The following is a 19,842-nucleotide window of genomic DNA, read 5'->3' as shown; positions in this document are numbered from 1 at the left end:
CTAAACAACTGCTCCTCATTAGGACTCTTTCCCCCAGAGGAATCTAAACTGAATGAAGCACATTGACAATTCAAACCAACCATGGCAACCACTGAAAGCCCCTCCTCCCTCCCGTGTCCTCAGAGCTGGTCCTAGCGATTTATACCCACTTCCCATTACCAGGGCTGGGCAGTGCAATTGGGGGTGATGCTTGGTGTGTGAGACTCAAACTCCAGTTTCCAAGCACAGAGCATCAGTAACTAGCAGCTGACGAGAAGTCAATGGCCTCAGAGGTGTCCTTGGGAACTCTTATGCGGCTTCCCTCCTGCAGTACTATGCTCCATAGCTTGCTTCTGGTACCCAGCTTTTGAGCCTTGAATCATGGATTCTGAGCAAAGTCTGAATCCAGCAGATTATAAGGATCTCATCACCACCATCAAACACCTGGCCATTCTTACCTAGTTCCTAAATGACTTTGCTGGGTACTCCAACTCCTCAGCAATGTTAGCTGCTCATACCCCCCAACTCTAGAGTACAGTCTTAACAAATACAGGCCCCCAAGTCAATGCAGAAGCTGCCATTGAGCTGTATAAGGGGTCAAGCCATCAGTTGTCACATCCTTCTCAGATATAAGTAAGCCCAGAGACCAACAATGCTAGCTACTGTCAAAGGTCAAGGTTCCCAATACCTGAGACTTCCAAGAGGACTATAGCAGTAGAGGGAGCCACTTGCTGCTCCTTCTGCCTCTCTCTGCTTTCAAACAAAGGTATAGGTATGGGGGGAGAGGGAGGAAACAAATGACGCTGGAGATCTGCCCTGGGCAGTGGTGGCACACACCTTTAATCCTAGCACTGGGGGGGGGGGGCAGAGGAAGGCAGAGCTCTGAGTTTAAACCCATCCTGGACTACAGATTCCTGGACAGTCAAGGCTTCACAGAGAAACCCTGTCTCAAACCCCTCCACCAAGGAAAAAAAATAGCTTTGTGCTTCCCCACAACTTTATTAAGGCAAAGTCAAAGAACTCTCTACGGCTGATCATGTTTTATAAGGCGGCAATTAGGTCAAACTGATAGAAAGTCTGTTGACCATTACTGATTTTCTATCTAGTTTTCTATCAGTTAGTGAAAGGAAGATTGCTATTTCCATAAAGTTATTTTCTCTTGTGTTCTATCATGTATTTTAAAACTCTGTTTAGAGATACAGAAATTTTTCTGGATTGTTTTTGTTCTTGACTAAGTGAACACTTGTAATATATTCTTTTATCTGAAATGTATTAATTAAATAATATAGCTAACCCACTTTTATTTTCACACATATGACATGTCTTCTTTCTGTCCTATTTTAAAATCATTTTTAAAATTTTCATATGTAAGGACTATTCATTATAGGTAGCATATCGTTTGCTTCATTTCTTTTGACCATCATTGTTTTTTAATTGAAGTGTTTAAAACATTTACATTTAGTGTTATTACTGATAGAGTTGAGTTTAATTATGTCATATTGCTATTTCTTTTCTACTTGTTACATCTGTATTTTCTTACTTTTTACTTTCTTTGGGTGTGTCTGATTTTGTTCTTGGATTTTGAACTATTCTATTGAAGGCCTTTTGCATGTTTTTAACTTATTTCATACCATTTTCAAGTACTAGTCAATTGCCAAGAACTGCAAATGATTCACTGTTTTGTTATATAATCATCCTTGAAACATAATGCAGAATGAGGGCCTTCCTCACAACTTCCTTCCTTGTTACGCATGTAAAAAGACGAGAGAACCAAGGGGAATTATTTGCCAGAATATAGACCTTTTATTTCTAACACTGCCCTTGTTTTTTGGCAAGTTTCTCTATCTGCTTTGCCAATCATTATGATTAATCTGACCCCCAAGGATTCAAATCCTGTTTGATTTATCTCATACAACATTTAATTATAGCTATTCTCAGCAGGATTCCAAGCAGCAGGATGAGGCAAACCTGAAGTATTGATCTCACCCATACCCCCAGTATCTCAGAACCATCCAGCTGAACAAATCCTGTAAACCATAAGGGTCTTATAAACCAGGTGGCTTTATAATCGTGCTTTTGTCTTAGTCTTTCCCCTTGGCCCAAGCATTAATCCAGGAACAGCAGGATCCATTAGTAACTGTACGAACTACTTTGGCCTACAGAGAAGTAACCCAAAAAATCCTGTCTTCTGAAATAAGCCTGGTCAATTAGTTCAAACGTGTGAATACATGCCTCCCAGAGCCCAGGTGGTGCAAAAATCAGGAACAAAATTCACATGTTTTCTAATTATAATAGGTTTCATTTTTGGGTTAATTGTCTACTTATTACAAACAAACAAGTTGTCTCTCTAGAGGTCTTTTTTTGTTTGTTTTTGTTTTTTGTTTTTTCGAAACAGGGTTTCTCTGTGGCTTTGGAGCCTGTCCTGGCACTAGCTCTGTAGACCAGGCTGGTCTCGAACTCACAGAGATCCGCCTGCCTCTGCCTCCCGAGTGCTGGGATTAAAGGTGTGTGCCACCATCGCCCGGCTAGAGGTCTTTTTAAGGAACTCCAAATGCCTAATTCATTGAGAACCTCTGAGTCATGTAAGGCTGAAAGAGGTGCTTGTGGCTTCCTCTTAACATTGAAGGTTCTCTTTATAATCATGTTTAACGTGGAAGTCATAGTGTCTTTGACAGGAAATTATATTAACACCTGGCTTCCACACAACACACAACCACAACTGTTGCTTATAATCAACAGACACCTCCACCACCCAAAAAGCAAAGCCTGTTATGTGTCAGGGAGACAAGAGCATTTCAGTGTGGCCTCATAACTGGTTATTACCTTCCGGGTTCCCAGCTTTGTTCAATCTAGTTTTCATTTTTTAGTGAAATGCCTGAAATGCATAGTAAAGCCTCCTCTATTTGTTTCTGCCACCATACATGCATTACTCCATGCCAACTGAGTTCCATGGGTTGTTGTTGACAGGTATTTTGTGTAAAATCTCAGGAACTGGTTCTTTTCATCCACTCCTGTTTCTTTCAAGTGCTTACAGCTACCTAGGGGAGCCACAGCAGAGGGAGAGGATCTAAAGGTGATTCTTAAAACTGAGCATGGTTATTGCCTTCCCTTCTCTATACAACCTTGGATGGAGGCCAGTTCTTCAGAGGATCAAAGTTTCTCTCATTCCATCACTTTAAGCTTGACATTTGCTATTAAGTTTTATTTCAGCCTTCATATAACAACTTCCTACTTATACATGAGTCTTCATCTACAAAGGTCAGGTCAAAGAGACAGCAGAGCATCTTCATAAAGCTCATAGATGCTATTATGTCCCCAGTGTTGACTACTATAGACAGAGAACACAATCGTATTATCTTGATCCAGCGCCATAACAAACTCAAGAGAAAATACAGGCAAATGAATCAGAAATAAATCCAGCGAGAGACTGCCATCCCACGGGATAGTGCCACACGGATTTGGGATGGGTCTTTCCTTCTTAATTAAGCCTCCCTGGAAACACCCTCCAGACACTCCCAGAGGTATGTCTCCGTGCTGTTTCTAAATTCCATAAAGCTGGCAACATTAACCATGTGTCTCCATAGTGTTTTAAAGCTGATCACATTAACAGTGTGTCTTAGTTAGACTAGAGCCATAGCCCTCTGTGGGACCAGGCCCAAACCGGGTACCTTCATGGGAGCAGGCTCAGGCCAGAGACATCTACAGAAACAGATCTGAGACAGCTATCTCCACTGGAGCAGACCTGAGGCAGCAAACTTCACAGGAGCAGGTACAAGGGAACAATAGTTGAGGGAGTAGGCCAGAGACCTCTGTAGGTTCAGGCTTGAGTCTGGAACCTCCAATGGAGTAGGCCAGAGCCACAGACCTTTGTGGAACCTGGCACAAGCCAGGGACCCCTGAGGGAGTGGGCCCAAGCCTGAGACATCTACAGAAACAGGCCTGAGGCAATAAACTCCACAGGAGTAGATACAAGGGAGTGACTGCTAAGGGAGCAGGCCCAAGTCAGAGAGCTCTGCAGGATCAGGAGCAGGTACAAGGGAGCCACCACTGAGAGAGCAGGCCCAAACCAGAGACCTCTGCCAGACCTGGCGTGAATTAGCGACCTCTGCTGGAGCAGGCATGAGGCAGCGACCTCTGCCAGAGCAGGCCCAAGGCAACAACCTCAGCAGAAAGAGCCCCAAGCAAGCAATCTCTGTGGGAGTAGGCATGAACCACCCCAGTATTGCAGATCAAACACCGGAGTTGCAGAGCAACCTCCAGGAGCACGGAGTGACGAGCAGGATGCCTGGAACAGTGGCAATGACTGCACCATAAGGAGCAACCATCTGAGCCTTGGATCCACTGGCACCTGGAAGACCGATCCCCAGAGTCACAGGAAACCCCAACCACACCAATTAGAGAAAAAGATGGGTAGACAAGGTAAGGATACACACAACACCACAAAGAGCAACACGACACCAGTAAAAACGGATGTCCCTATAACAGCAAAACTTGAACAACCAAAAATAGATGAAGCAGAAGAAAATGACCTAAAAAAATAACTTCAGAAGAATGTTTGCGGCTTTTAAAGAGGAAATGAAAAATTCCCTCAAAGAAATGGAGTAAAAGACACACAAAACATTGGAAGATATCAACAAATCCCTTAAATACCAAGAAAAAGCAATCAAACATATGAAAGAAACTATTCAAGACTTGAAAACTAAAAGAGAGACAATAAATAAAACATAAACTGAGGGAATTATAGAAAAAGAAATTGTGAAAAAATTATCAGGAACCGTAAACACAAGCATAAACAGCAGAATACCAGAGATAGAAGAGAGAATCTCAAGCACTGGAGAAACAATAGAGGAAATAAACTCAACAGTCAAAGAAAACATTAAATCTAACAAAAGCTTAACAGAAAATATCCAGAAAATATGGGACACCATTAAAAAACCTAAGAATAATAAGTATAGAAGAAGAAGTCCAACTCAAAAGCACAGATAATATATTTAACAAATATTGGAAGAAAACTTTCCCAACATAAAGAAAGATACGCCTATGAAGATACAAGAAGCTTACAGAACACCAAGTAGACTGGATCAAAAAAAAAATCCCCTTGCCACATAATAATCAAAACACTAAACATACAGAATAAAGAAAGAATATTAAGAGCTGCAAAGGAAAAAGGCCAAGCAATATATAAAGGCAGATCTGTTGGAATTGCACCTACTTCTAAATGGAAACAATAAAAGCCAGAAAATCCTGGTCAGGTGTTATGCAGACATTAAGAGACCTCAGATGCCAGCCCAGACTACTATACACAGCAAAATTTTCAATCACCAAGTAAAGACAAAACAAGATATTCCATGACAGAACCAGATTTAGTTAGGTTTCTAAATCTGTGAAGAGATGTCATAATCACAGCAACTCTTATAAATGAAACACTTAATTGGGGTGACTTGATTATAGTTTCAGAGGTTTCTTCCCATTATTACCATGATGGGGAGCATGGTGGTATGCAGGCAAACATGGTGCTGGGATAGTAGCTGAGAGTCCTACATCTTGCAGGCAACAGGAAGGTGACTGAAATACTGGGTGGTATCCGAGCATAGAAAGATCTCGAAGCCCACACCCACAACGATGTACTTTCTCCAACAAGGCCATACACACTCTAACAAAACCACACCTTCCACTAGTACCACTGTCTGAGGTTGTGGGAGCCAATTACATTCAAATAACCACACCACCGCATGTTGCTAAAGTATATCAATTACAACTGACTTGGAAAATTTGATCAGCAGATATGACTGGTTCATAGTTCACAGTAAACTATAGCCATAGTTTATAGCCACCAACAATCCCCAAGGGCTCCCCTGGAACAATTAGATGACAGGCAGTAGGTAACTCTCCCTTTTCCCCTTTAGGATGTACTGTACACAGTTGTGCACCTTTTCAAGAGAGGACCACCCAGGCAGGGCAGCCAGCCTCAGCCAGTGGGAGCCAACTCACAAAGTGTCCTTTCCTGACACTCACTCCAGGGTTTCCTGACATTTCCCTTGTTCCCTGACTGTGTTGTTTATGAGTCTACTCCTCAAATGATGAGGAAGAATTCCAAACAGGGAGATGCAATACTCTTTGTTTTGGGGAGGGGGGTGTTTTTGGGGGGAGAAAGGGGTTTGGTTTTGGTTGGTTGGTTGGTTTTGGTGTTTGTTTGTTTGTTTTATTTTTCAAGGCAGGGTTTATCTGTAGCTTTGGAGCCTTCCTGGAACTAGCTCTTGTAGACCTAGACCTAGATGTCGAACTCACAGAGGCCAGCCTGGCAAATATTATAAAGAAGGTTCTTTTTAAATTTTACTTTGGGGCCTAGAGAGATGACTAAGCAGTTAAGAGCACTGGCTGTTCTTTTAGAATACCCAGGTACAATTCCCAGCACCCACCTGGCAGTTCACAACCATCTGTGATTCCAGCCTCAAAGGATCTGATACCCCCTTATGACCTCCTTGGGCACTGCAATCATGTGGTAACCAGAGATACATTTGGGTAAACCCTCATATGCATAATTTTTTTAAAAAAAGAAAAACTTAAATTTAAATCTACTGTGTGTGTGTGTGTGTGTGTGTGTGTGTGTGAGTTTCGGTATGCATGTGTGTCTATTACATACATGCCTCGTGCAAGCAGAGGTCGGAAGAAGGCACTGGATCCCCTGGAACTGTGGTTACAGGTGGTTGTAAGCTTCTGTACAGATGCTAGAAACTGAACCCAGATGCCCTCAAGAGCCGCAAGTGCTCTTAACCATTGAGCCATGCTCACAGCCCCTTTAAAGCAGACTCGTATGTCATCAGTTTTTAGGGTAAGCTACTTCAGGGGCAAGGTGCAGAAATGTTTTTAGTTTGAGTTTTGTTTTGAAAACACATTGCCATGGAAACCACTCCATGCTTCCCTTCGGTGACATTTCCTTTGCTGACGGAAAAGGCATGACCACTGACCTGTACTGACGGCAGGCGAAGCAGGTAGGAGGCTTAACCTCCAGATCCCAGCCTTGCAGTACAAACCTGAAACAAAATGAAATGGAACACTCTGTAATGGAACCGAAAAATAATTGAGTTTCAAACACAAAATAACGGACAGCTGACTGAAAAGCATGTTAGCTTTTCGAAAGACTTTAAATTGAGCCTCTAACTCATTAACATACCATTTCCAACTCACCTTTGGAAATAAATAATATTGATGGTATATACATCAGGAAGCATAATCCAGCAAAAAAAAATCATTTAAGAATCATGCATTTGAATGCATACAGAAAAATGTGCATTTTACTTGTGGGCTTTCTTAATGGGCAGGGTGTTTTCCCCTGGAGGAATATGATTTGTGTCCATTTCCAACACTGACTCTGAACTCAGAGCATTCTAGGGCATTTCCGAATTTATGTCCTACTTCCCCTTCTCTTCGGCCCCACTATTTCTTTGTAAGGTGTCCCAGTGGGACACAACCAAAAAAAGAACGAAAAACATTTCTTTTTTGCTTTCCCAGGAATCTTAAAAGTCGCATAAGAAAGATGAAATGACCAACAATGGCTCCTGTGGGGAAGCCAAGAAGCAGATGATTCATGAGGGCTTCTTAATGCTCAACGTTCTCTCTCTACAAACACGGGCCACATGAAAGTCAGAAGCCACAGGTTAGAGGACACCGGCTCCTGAACTTGTGCTTTTCCAGAATCAGGAGTCAAGTTACCCTCTTCCTCCAAGAGACACTGTCCACAGCCTACCCAAATCTACCGCCCAATTGTGCAGGCATCTGCTTCTCATGGGGAGGACTGGAGCTAAGTGAGAGCCGTCAAGCGGTAGGGAAGGTTCTCCCACACTGGCCACTCCACATGGTGCTGAAACACGCCCAAGAAGACAACGGGACCAAGGCAAGCACAATGCAGAAGAGAGTCTATCATGGCTTCCACAGACGACTTCCTAATACAGAGTCTTGTTTTTGTAAGCACTGAGTTTAGCTCAAGCATACCACTCAAGCAAGGCTACCCTTTGAAAATATCGTGATCAATGAACATTATTCTGTAAAATCCAGGGCAGAAGGAAGAGAGATGACTGGATCCTGGAGCACGGATGATCTTCTTAGAGCCTTGTAACACTGGGAAGCCCGTACTGAAGACAGCGAAGCAGAGAAGGAAAACAACCAACAAGGAAATGGAAAGAGTGCACAAACAACTAGTGTCTTAGTAAGATTTGGGTTTTTTTTTTTTTGGTGGGGGGGGCTTTTGTTTTTGCTTGTTTTTTTCTTTTTCTTTTTTCTTTTTTTTTTTTTTTGGTTGTTTTGTTTTTCGAGACAGGATTTCTCTATAGCTTTGGAGCCTGTCCTGGAACTAGCTCTTATAGATCAGGCTGGCCTCGAACTCACAGAGATCCACCTGGCTCTGCCTCTGTCTATTATGTGAATAGACACTATGACCATGGCATATAAAGGAAAACGTTTAATTAGGGCTGGCTTACAATTCAGAGGTTTAGTTCATTACCACCATGGTGGGAAGTATGGTGACATTCAGGCAGACACGGTGCTGGGAAGGTAGCTAAGAATTCTACATCTGGATCCACAATCAACAGGAAGAGCTGGTGAGACACTGGCCTGGCTTGAGCATCTGAAACCACAAAAGCCAGCCCCAGTGTCACACTTCCTCCGACAACACCACATTTACTCCAACAAAGCCACACCTCCTAATAATGCCACTCCCTACGCGCCTATGCGGGCCATTTTTATTCAAACCACCACAACTAGGTAGCAAAACCTAACTGCACTGATTCAGGGACTCCTAGCTGGGAAGCTAGCAACCACAGAGCACCGAAAAACTGCCTTAGAAGAAAAAAGAAATGCCGCCTCATCGAGAAGATCTACTAATAGGACAGATGGAAGAACCGAGAGCAATGCCAATAAATATAAATATATTAGTAAATACTAGTTTTAGCTATTAACGGTAATAATCATATTAATCAGTCTCCATATTTTGGACTTGGAATTAAACACTATGTACACTTGCCCAAGTCTTTTGCGTTTAGCACAAATCCCTTGCTCTTGTCTTGTTAAGACTTGATCCCCGGAGGTCTATAGACCTTTCCTGGGGGGAAATGTCCGTAACAAAAGCTACTCAACAGAGCTATGATGTATTAACATCAACAAAATGCCGGAAAGAAACAACATATGAAGAGAGGATTTGTTTGGCTCATAGTTTCGGTTCACTGCAGAGGGCAAGGTGTGGATGAACGAGTCCTCCACAGCAGTGGGTGTTCCCCCAAAAAGGGTTTTCCAAAGGCAGAGACAGCAGGACAGGAACTAGGGGCCAGGTACAACCTTCAGAGACCCTTCAGCAGTGAGCCCCTTCCAGCAGCTGGCCCACCAACCCCCCAAAGCTTCCACAATCTCCCCAGATAGTACAACCTACTGGTGGACAAGTATTTGAAACATGCAGGGCCTGCGAAGGACATATCAGAATCAAGTCATAACAGGCGGCTATTTTCCAAACTACCGCTAGCATGACTCCAGCTTCTAATCGAATGGTCGAGAAAACAGGGCTGTCTCCTTGAAACCTGTATCATGCTGCTAAGGCAATAAGACCAAGATTACGTAGAAATGCTCACTGAACCACCCTGTTCTCCCACCCTGCTCTTGTCTTCACGGCTTTGACAACTCTCTGCAGTCATGGCTACATTTCTCCTCTCTGAAGGTCTCCAATCCCCAGGCAAGGCAAGCGTGGATTTGAAAGGTGGTGTGGTACTTTGGATTGACACAGACATTCCGCTCTTATGGTTCCAGACTTGTGTGTAATTCTGGTGACTGTTCATCAAAGATTCTCCTAAAGAGTCAGCTTTAGCCAGCAGTCGGATGATTGACAGCAGTCTTTGGCAGCTGATCCTTAAACACGAGAGTGTGAGAAGTGAGGTAGAAAGGAAATGGCCCAGGAAGGAAAGAGAGTGAAAATGGAGATTTGGAAGGAAGATCTGTTTGGGGTGGACAGTGTGTTCTAATCTGAGAGTCATCTAGCAGACAAGCAGGGGTTTAGATGTGGAGCTAGGACAGAGCCCAGGGCAGAGATTGCAAGCCCATCATTCAAGGTGATCTTTCTGAACATAAGATGACAACAGGAAAGAGAGACGGCCTGAGGATGTGACTTTGCCGAGAATCCCCTTTCCAACCAGCACATTTACCAGTCTGGAGATGGCAGAGCACAGCCCCAGAGCTGAAGAAACAGCAGCAGTCCCGCCCACCACGGGGCATGTGGCCTGTGTGGGTTTGTGAGCCCCTCCCCCCCCCCGGATGAATTGTGTTTCTCTCTCCTCCCCTGCTGGATCACGGCGCTCAGAAATGTCCTGGGGAAAGCCTCATTGCTCGTCCTGTGACCCATTTTCCATCTGGCTGCCAGAAGCTCCTCTGCCTTTGCGACAGCTCCGCCAGGCTCTTAGGAGGAGTGATGAGCAGTGTGAACGCACACAGCATTAGCCAAACGCCCTGCGGTGGAGCGCCTGAAACAAAATGTTTTAAAGGGCTACCTTTTATTTCTCCAACAGGGACTTGGCTAGGTGAGGGGAGACTGCAGAGTCTGGGGGATTTTCTACAGCACGCCCTGGAGAGCTGGTATTAGGAGAGACAGTGGCAGGAACAGATCCAAGGTTTCCATCTGTCCTGGACCTCTGGCCCCATAACATGGGTGAATTATCTTGAATACGTTGTTAATCACAGATTTCATATTCCAACCAGATCTACCCAATTAGAACCTCCATTGATACAACTGTCTCCCTCCCTCCTTCCCTGCCTCTTCCCTTCCCTCCCTCCTTCCTTCCCTCCCTTCTTCCCTCCTCCCCACCCTCCCTCCTTCCTTCTCTTTCTCTCCTTCCCTCTTTCTCTCTTTTCCTCCCTCCTCCCCTCCCTCCTTCTTTTCCTCCTCCCCTCCCTCCTTCCTTCCCCCTTTCCTTCCCTCCTTCCCTCCCTCCTCCTTTTCTCTTTCCCTCCCTAGAGCTTGTTTGTATTAAGCAAGCACTTTACCACTAAGCCCCCTTCCAGCCCCTTTGCATTGCCACCTTTACTTTTATGAAACAAAGTCTCACTAAGTTATCCTGGTTGACCCTAAACCCATTCTGTAGCCCAGGCAGGCCTTGAACTCACAATGCCCCTGTCTCATCCTCTGGGGTAACTGGGATTACAAGGCTTGCACCAGGCCAGATTCACCAAATATTCCTGAGACAGACTCTTAAACAACTCCTTCTTCAAAAGGCTACCCCACCATCTTCTGTAAGAACTATTGAGGGTTTCTTTTTTTTTTTTCAATAGTTGGAAGAGAAAGGAATTTTCTTGGCAAGGTCTGTGGGAGTGGGGGGTGAAGGCTTGCCAATTGGGAAACAAAAAAAAAATCATTTTCTAAAATTGTCATTTGTTTTTACCATGATATTTATCAGTAAGATCAAATCACGTATAAGTGTCATGTAAGACTGGTATCTTGAGCGGAAGAAATTTGGATCAAGAACAGCTGAGAAATCTCACAGCTTGAAAGGATGCCACATTTGAGTTATGCAAGATGTGGCTCAGCCATTTTTCCAAGGTGTCCATTAAACTGGACCTCATGCCGTCCTCTGTGAACTGTGAACGGAACATGAGCTGTCCTTGGGACAACTAGGGAGTCTGTGGTGTTTAGGAAAGTATTCAGCACTCAGGTCTGACAACTAACAGTCCTCCACTGTACTACACAGGAGGTGCCTTCTTCAGGCGTCCAGAGCCCGGGGGGCCAGCAGACTGCATTCTCAGGGAAGAGGACTCCCTCTGCCTTACAGGGACCACCTCAGGGATGATTCTCTCGCCTCCAGCAGGGACACAATACCAAACCCACGCAGTTAGAGCTAACAGGCAGACGTGTGGTAGTGATGACCCTCTCGCTCTTCTCGCTCTCAGCTCTTCTCCGAAAAGTCAGACAACACGTAGCCATGTGGGCAACAACAAGTGAGAGCCAGTCTCAGGTCTCATCTCTGAGGTTGTCTACTCATCTTTCCACTGAAGAAGCAGCTGATCTTACACATTTTTTCAGGCACGGTTTGGATGACCAAAGCCCGCAAACAATGGTTAAGAGTCAACGGAAGGGCTGTGAGAGAATCGTGAGGAGCCATTCAATGGGACAGGCCAAGGACGTAAGGACAATTTCTCCTCTCTTCTATACTTTTAAACTTTGGTGGGTGACACAAAGCTGTTTGCAACTTTTCTCTTCCCAATCCCAGAAAAATCTGATGAGTTTTTGTTGTTTTGTTTTGTTTGTTTGTTTTTTTGTTTTTAAGAGGAGAGCTCAAGCTTCCCTCCTGCACTGCTAGCCTTTGGGTTTGGAGATAGAGGTTTGAATGCACTGCCTCAAACCCTTCAGCTGTGTGTGAGTTTTTCCATTTAGGAAATAGAGTACAGCTTTAGTCTTCCAGTGTCAAACACGGAATGCTTAGATTCCAGGCAGGGGATTCCCAGAGAGCCAGTAATGCTTGCTCTATTCATGTTACTGCGAATATCAATTCCAGACCTTTCCCATCTCAGAAAACAGAAACCGGACCCACATCTCTCCCTCTGACTCCTCACATTCTGCTTTTGGACTCTGAATTTAGCTATTGCAGGAGTCTCTGATATGTAGCATCACACAGTCTGAGTCTTTTTGTTTTAAAGAGCAGAAATGTCAGTTCCTTATTGAACCTATTTACAACAAGACAGCAAGTCATTTAGATGAACAAACTGGATCCCCAGATGGAGATTTCTGGAAGGCAAGAGGGACTTGGGTTATCTATGAAGACTTTTAAAGCATGTTCAGCACCACTAAAGCATTTCCTTGGATAAAATTCATAAGGGCCCACATGACAGCCCACAACCATCTGTAATTCCAGTCCTAGGAGATTCAACACCCTCTCTGCCCTCGCCAGGCACCAAGCCTACTAGCGTTCAGACCTACATGCAGGCAAAACACCCATACACATAAAATAAAATTTTTTAAAAAAGAGATCTTAAAAAAGTCTTAAGAACTCAATTTTGTAATTTCCTAAATTTCAGCATCTGACATTTGCCATTTAAATATATCATCAAATCCATCAAAAACAGTTATTTTTAAGTCCTTAAATATTTGGTAGAAGTCTTATAAGATGCAATCATAACAGAATCTGTTAAGCAAATTTTTTTTTCAACCTTGGGTCTGAACAGTGGGTTCTACCCTATTCATCTCTCAGGCACAATTAAGGGGCGAGCTTTTAACGCAGCCCACAGTGGCTCATGGGCAGCAACCTGCTATTCTGTGAGCTGCCTGCTGAGCTGAGCTAAGAGCCAGGAGGGAGTCATTTTTATGGCATTTGAGTAGCACAAAATGTGAGTTTTCTCTTGAGAGGGCTTTTGAGAATTAGAGGGAATTAGTCATAGTTTCCAATGCGAGTATTTTAACAGTTGTGAAATGATGACGGCCTGACTCAACAATTCCAGTGTTGCTATATGTCACTTCACGGTCCTGTTACTTAAAATTCCGTGCTTCAGGAGACAGTGACTTTTTAAAGAAGCCAACCAAGGCTGGAAAGAAGAGTGAGATGTGCAGACAAAGCAAGGGAAAAATATAAAATTGCTGAACATTGGCGAAGCTGCTGAACAGTTCTGAGCTCATTAGATACATTTCCTCCTCTTACATAGCGTGTTTATCTTCTCGGTGAGTTATGTAGTAGGAATGCACTCATTAAAGCATGACTCCTTTTCTGTATACAAAACCAACCCAAACTGGACTGAATATGTTACTAGATATCTAAGTGGGTCACACCTTCAGATGAAAAAAGATGAATAGATCGTCACCAGACAAAGATGATTAAGCCAATTCAGGAGAACGCTTGTGCTGTTTTTCGGCCCCTTCATTAGGTAACTCCTCATTAACTACCCTAAACGAGCTACAAATAGCTTTTGGGTCCTGTCCTTTATATATGAAAATTAGGCCATTAGTAAGCGCATGGCTCTTGGGGCGTTTTCTAAGGGTCTTGAAGGGTTTGAAGTTTTTCAAGCATGTCTCTATGTTTCTCTATTCAAAAGCACATATTTGTAAGGTGGCTAGCCAGGGTAAAGAGGAAGCTAAAAGAATCCAAAGGAGATGGTTCTGATGAGCTCGGCTGCTTTAACAGGCTGCGATAATTAGGTAGTGCAGCCAGAGCAAAGGCCACGATGGGAAAACTTGAAGAGAGTATAAATAGCTCCGGAAAATGTTAAATGCAAATCCAGAGGAGGCATCCTCCTCTCAAGAGCTGAACAAACTATTGACTAGGACAAGTCCCCTGTGGACAGTCAGGAACTGTAAGGACAGGGGAATGAAGTAGAAGAGACTTAGGACGACTCACGGCTCTTGAAGAGGACATGGTCTCTAGCACCTCTGTCACGCTGACACTCACAACCACCTGAACCTCTAGCTCCAGGAGATCTAATTCCTTATTCTCGGGGCTACAGGCACCTGTCTCAAATGCATAGATCCACACCTAGACACACCATGATATATGAAAGCCTCTTATTGTGCAAACTTCAAAAACATATACATATGCACATAGAAAAAGAGTTTACTGCTGAGTAGTACTCTAATATGTATATATTCCATACTTTCTTCATCCATTCTTCAATTGAAGGGCATCTAGGTTGTTTCCAGGTTCTGGCTATTACAAACAATGCTGCTTTTAACATAGTTGAGCATATATTTTTGTTGTTTGATATGGCCTCTCTTGGGTATATTCCCAAGAGTGGTATTGCTGGGTCCAGGGGTAGGTTGATCCCGAATTTTCTGAGAAACCGCCACATTGCTTTCCAGAGTGGTTGCACAAGTTTGCATTCCCACCAGCAATGGATGAGTGTACCCCTTTCTTCACAACCTCTCCAGCAAAGGCTATCATTGGTGTTTTTGATTTAAATGGAATTACCCTATACCCATGGATAGCACATCTCCCAAAAGCCGTTAACCACTGGTTCTCAGCCTGTGGGCCACAATTCCTTTATGGGTCATATATTTACATTATGATTCATGACAATAGCAAAGCTAGTTCTGAAGTAGTAATGAAATATTTTTATGGTTGGGGGTCACCACAACATGAGGAACTGTATTAAAGGGTCTCAGCATTAGGATGGTTCAAAACCACTGTCATAGGCTAGCAAACAAAAAGCTAATGCCCAGTGTAGATTGCTTCTCTTCATATTGGTGATCAGTATGGTATGTGGTAAGCTGATGCCAGTTCATGTATGCAGCAGCCCTGTTATGTCTGGAAAGCACTGTTTTGCTGTTGTCATTCTTATGATCTTTCTTCTCCCTCCACCTTGGGAAGGGGGCTGTGATATAGATGTCCCATTAAGGACTAAACCCTCCAAGGTTCCATTCTCTACACTTTGATCAATGTGGGTCTCTATACTAACCTCCATTTTCTGTGAGACAGAGCATCTGCAAGATAGACGCTTCAGTGAGGGTTGAACATTGCACTAATCTATGGGCAGAGGATAAATATTTAGGAGGCAATTTAGTATTGTGTCCATTTAGCAGAATAATATAATGGTTCTTTTCTGGGGCTTATCAGCTATCAAGTCTTAGGCTCTTGACTCAGTTCAAAGGACCAGACATGAGTTTCATCTTGTGGAATGGACCTTAAATTGAAGTTTGTAAGTGGTTGGTAGCTTTGATAATATTCATGTCACTATCGCACTAATGGTTGCATCTTGCCAAATCACTTGGTATTGACACTCACAGTGTTCACAGCTGGTTAAGACTGTTGATTACCTTCCTCCGTGGTAGTGAGCACAGTGCCCTCTAACACTATGAAAGCCAGCCAGTAAGGATGCAGCTGCCAGGTTGGTACCAAGTGAATATCTTCATGTTCTGTCATTCAAATATGTGAGACTTAACACCAAGTTCTGGGGGTTAATCACAATCAGTGGCAATAGTCTGTAATGTTTGGGATCTATCATATCCTGCTGACCAATGACTCAAGAAAAGGTAACCCACACTTGTCATTGGACTTTTTGTTTGATAGCCTAGAACATTTGGGAGAGGTTATTTTTCACCAATATAGGGTAATTAATTTTAAATTACATATAGATTTTAGGAAGTTTCTACAATAGCTGGTTTCCATATGGCCTTTTCTAAGTTCTTTAATGTTAGATCAATGGAAGTGCAGAAACGGCCAAGTAATGTTGAGAACATGTTAGATGACAGAAATACAAGTGGAAAAGGCTAGAAAATTTTCAGTGACTATATATTTGGAAATCATCGCAATATGAAGGAAAATGTCGACTTTGTGACACTTGAAAATACAAGTCTAAATTACTTTTAAATCCAAACAAGACAACTAGGAAGCATGGTGCATGCATTTAATCCCAGCACTCGGGAGGCGAGGCAAGTGGCTCTCTGAGTCGAGGTCATCCTGGGCTACGTAGTGAGTTCAGGACAGACAAAGCTACACAGAGAAAATCTTGAAAGATAAAAAATAAAATCCAGACAAAAAATACATTATCAAAATCAATATAATTTTCAAATTAACACTGAGGTGTATTGAAAGAACTCCAGAAACACAAAGTAAAAGAAGGTTGATCGCAACAAAATTTAGGATTTCTGTACACTGCAATAACAATAAAGTTACTACGTTAAATAACAGGATGAGATAAGAACTGTGCAGCATCCAAAGTGAATCAAGAGTTTATGGCAATATTATATGCAGGGTAATCCCTATAAATTAATAAGAGAAAATATAGGAAACTCAAGTTTTTAGTTTCCAATGACGAGGAACACAAAATTCAGAAGAGACCCAAACATGTAGGTGGAAAAAAATTTACCTACTTTCTTTGATATTCATAGATATATAATTTTAAAACTACTTTATTGCCATTTGATTGGCAAAAAATTGAACTTTGATAATACCAAATGTTGATGACAATGTTGGTTAATAGGAGCTTCTTATATTGCTCATAGGAGAAAATATTGATTTCCGTTTTATGAATTTGTAGTTCAAATGTCTTTGATCCCTCATCCTGTGCCACATCCATTAAAAAAAAAAAGGTATGTCCTGTCTTCACTGTGTTTGGCTGTGCGATCCAGTTCTGTCTCACAGTAGACTTCATGTGTCCTTCACTGTTCCTGGACTTTAAACCTTAGCATGTGGCTGTCTTGGACCAAGATTGTGCTAAGAGTGGAGATGGAGCAGAGGTTTGAAATGTGATCTCATGTTTTGGCTTGAGCCTTCATGCCTCTGCATTTGTCATGAGAAGATCGTTCCCATTTATGAAACCTGAATCTGAGGAGGGTGAGAGACTCGTGGAGGAACGAACGCTGATCCACCCTGATCCTGACCTCCAGTCCCACGGGGCTGAATTTCCAGCTGCCCCATACAAATATGACTGGTATTAACCTACTGTTTGGAGTCAGTCCACTCGTGACAATTTGTTTCTTAGTGACATTTTGGTAAGAGTTTTTTGATACAGCATTCAAAATACTTACACTATGTATATACAAAAGAATAGACATCACATATTCGAAAGTACCGCACAGCCTCTGCTTTTCCCCTACTGGCAGAATGTCCTTCACTTTGGTGGGGGGGGGGGGGGGGGTTCCAGGCGTCTTCTACCTGTCCTCTATTTCAACAAATGGAATTCTCGCCAGTGAGACCTGTTGGGATCTATAAAAAAACTTCTGAGAAAATGCTTTCCCGCTATAAAATGAGAGCTAGATGGGCAGCTGTAACCCCTCCTTCTCTGGCTTTGACTATGTCTGTGTGCAGTGTCAAGATCAGTGACAGCAATCTTGTGACCACTGAAGGAAACAACACTGGCTTTCAGCAGACGATAGAACAGAAAGATGCAACCCCTGGAATCTTTACCAACCCACAAAGCATTGAACATGCATACCAGTGTTCGCAACCTGTGGACCACAACCCCTTTGGGTCACATATCACATATTATAATTCATAACAGTATAAAAATTACAGTGATGTAGTAGCAACAAAATAATTCATGAGTGGGGGGTCACCACAACATGAGGAACTGTTGAAAGTTCACAGCATTCGAAAGGCTGAGAACTGCTAATGTATACTCTACGAGCCCTGTACCATGAGACCAGTTGGGATCTTATGACTGAGGCCATTTTTAACCTCCATGCTAAGAACATCCTTAATTACCCATCAATGACCCACTAATCTCAACTTCTAGGTATGCAAATAAACTTACTCACAGCCTGATGCCGGGTCCATCTCATTATTGCTTTATGATATTGATACTTGGAGGGCGCCTCCATGGAACCCAGAAAAACATTTCTCCAATGAACTAGGTAATAATCAGAAATAGTGAGCTATATTCGCTTCAGTCATCTCAATGCATCATTTCGGCAACACAGCATAAAGAAACAAAAGCAGACAGGGGAATGAAAGCTACAGCATGGTGCTGTTCGTGTAAGTAAAGAATGCAGTCACAAAACATACAAATTTCCCAGCAATTCCCATACAGTCAGGGAACAAATATGTACATAATTTTAAAAATATGGATCCTATGTGGGGCTAAAAAGATGGTTCAGCAGTTGGGAGCATTGGTTTTGCAGAGCATCCTCGTTCCATTCCAGGCACCCACATGACTCCTCACAACTGTCTGTAACTCCAGAGCCAGGGACTCTGAGCGCTTTTCTTGTCTATGCACCAGACACAAAAGTGGTTCCTAGCTATCCGGGCAGACTAAACACCATACATACAGAATTAAAATGCTAAGTGGCAGGTACTTATATTAGTTATTGCTGCATAGCAAATTGCCCCAGATATTGTTGCTTTGAGACAATACACACTGATTGTCTCCAAGTTCACTGGGTTAGCAATTATGTATGGCTTAGTTTCTTACTCTTGTTCTCCAGGGTACCAGAATCCAGGCTGGGATTATGATCCCATCTGAAGATACAGCCATGGGGTGGTAGCTAGAAGCTTTCTTCCGCCCCTTGCCAGCATGCCTTTTTCAGAAATCTCACAGCCTCGCAGCTTGATTTCCTCAGAATGAGTGACAGAGTGGGAAAGAGGAGGTGTGAATTTGAAGATATTCTTATACTTGCCACAGTTAATTTACTAGAAGCAAGTCACTAGGTCTGGGTCACACAGAAGGAGAGAGGATGGACCAAGGGGTAAGATCACTGGGAACCATCCACAACGTTCCCTGTTCACCCCTTGGTGGCCTCAACTGCAAGGATGTTGTAGAATAAAGAGAGGAACATGGCCGATTTAGCTCTGTTACCCCAAGTTTAAAAAAAAAAAGCACAAAAGAACCAGGTTGCAAAAAAAAAAAAAAAAACAGTGCTGCTTAGATAGATGCCTGTAGACATGCAGCCAAGACACAGCTAATTGACGCTAAATAATTTCTGATCAAGTCATTCCCTTTTTGGAGCAAAATGCTGACTCTGTGTCTGAAAATATCAAGAAACACAGACCAAAAATTAGAATATTATTTAAGATCAGATTTCAAGAGACAGAAATAAGCTGAATGTTAATATGGTTTTTATTGAAATGTAATATCTCAGATCTAAACTTACTGTGAAAAAAAATATAATTCTAAATGCCCTGGTATAGATTCAGGTAACATTGTAATAAGGGAAGGCTTTTACGATTCCCTAGTTTAATAGGTAGGAAATCAGAGATCCAGGTGGCCCTGATTCTCTTAATCATGGCAAGCTCCTCCCCTGACCAGAAACTCTAACTGCAACTCACCTACCAAAGTGGAAATGCAATCTCTACCGTCTCCAGATGACTTCTAAATTGACAGTCTTCCTTCCTTTCCCAAGTAATACACACCAAGGAGTTAATTTCATCAACTGGTTCTGTATTTAATGTCAGTCTGCTAACAAGCAAAATTTCA

At 42.8% G+C, this 19,842-nt stretch overlaps 1 protein-coding gene and 1 long non-coding RNA gene across 4 annotated transcripts in view; one reads left to right on the top strand and one right to left on the bottom strand.

Annotated features, from left to right (window-relative positions):
- Nucleotides 1-8,197, top strand: part of LOC126501590 (uncharacterized) — a 29,462-nt gene extending 21,265 nt beyond the window's left edge. The window contains exon 3 of the long non-coding RNA XR_007591720.1: nucleotides 7,492-8,197. This is a non-coding gene — a long non-coding RNA (uncharacterized lncRNA). The remainder of the gene's footprint in view (nucleotides 1-7,491) is intronic.
- F13a1 (coagulation factor XIII A chain) overlaps nucleotides 1-19,842 on the bottom strand; it is a 406,032-nt gene that overhangs the window by 340,874 nt on the left and 45,316 nt on the right. For 2 of the 3 annotated variants that reach the window (XM_050142345.1, XM_050142343.1), the window contains exon 2: nucleotides 6,948-7,013. The exons of the other annotated variant lie outside the window; for it this stretch is intronic. Coding sequence is in view for 1 of the 2 variants with exons in the window: in XM_050142343.1 (XP_049998300.1) it covers nucleotides 6,948-7,013 (66 nt within the window). In the remaining variant the exon portion in view is untranslated. The remainder of the gene's footprint in view (nucleotides 1-6,947; nucleotides 7,014-19,842) is intronic. 3 annotated transcript variants of the gene reach the window in all.

This window comes from Alexandromys fortis, unplaced genomic scaffold (assembly GCF_014885135.2).
Source record: "Alexandromys fortis isolate MF-2015 unplaced genomic scaffold, M_Fortis_MF-2015_v1.1 scaffold_5, whole genome shotgun sequence".
Classification (NCBI taxonomy): Eukaryota; Metazoa; Chordata; class Mammalia; order Rodentia; family Cricetidae; genus Alexandromys; species Alexandromys fortis.
This window is presented reverse-complemented; position numbering and strand designations above follow the sequence as displayed.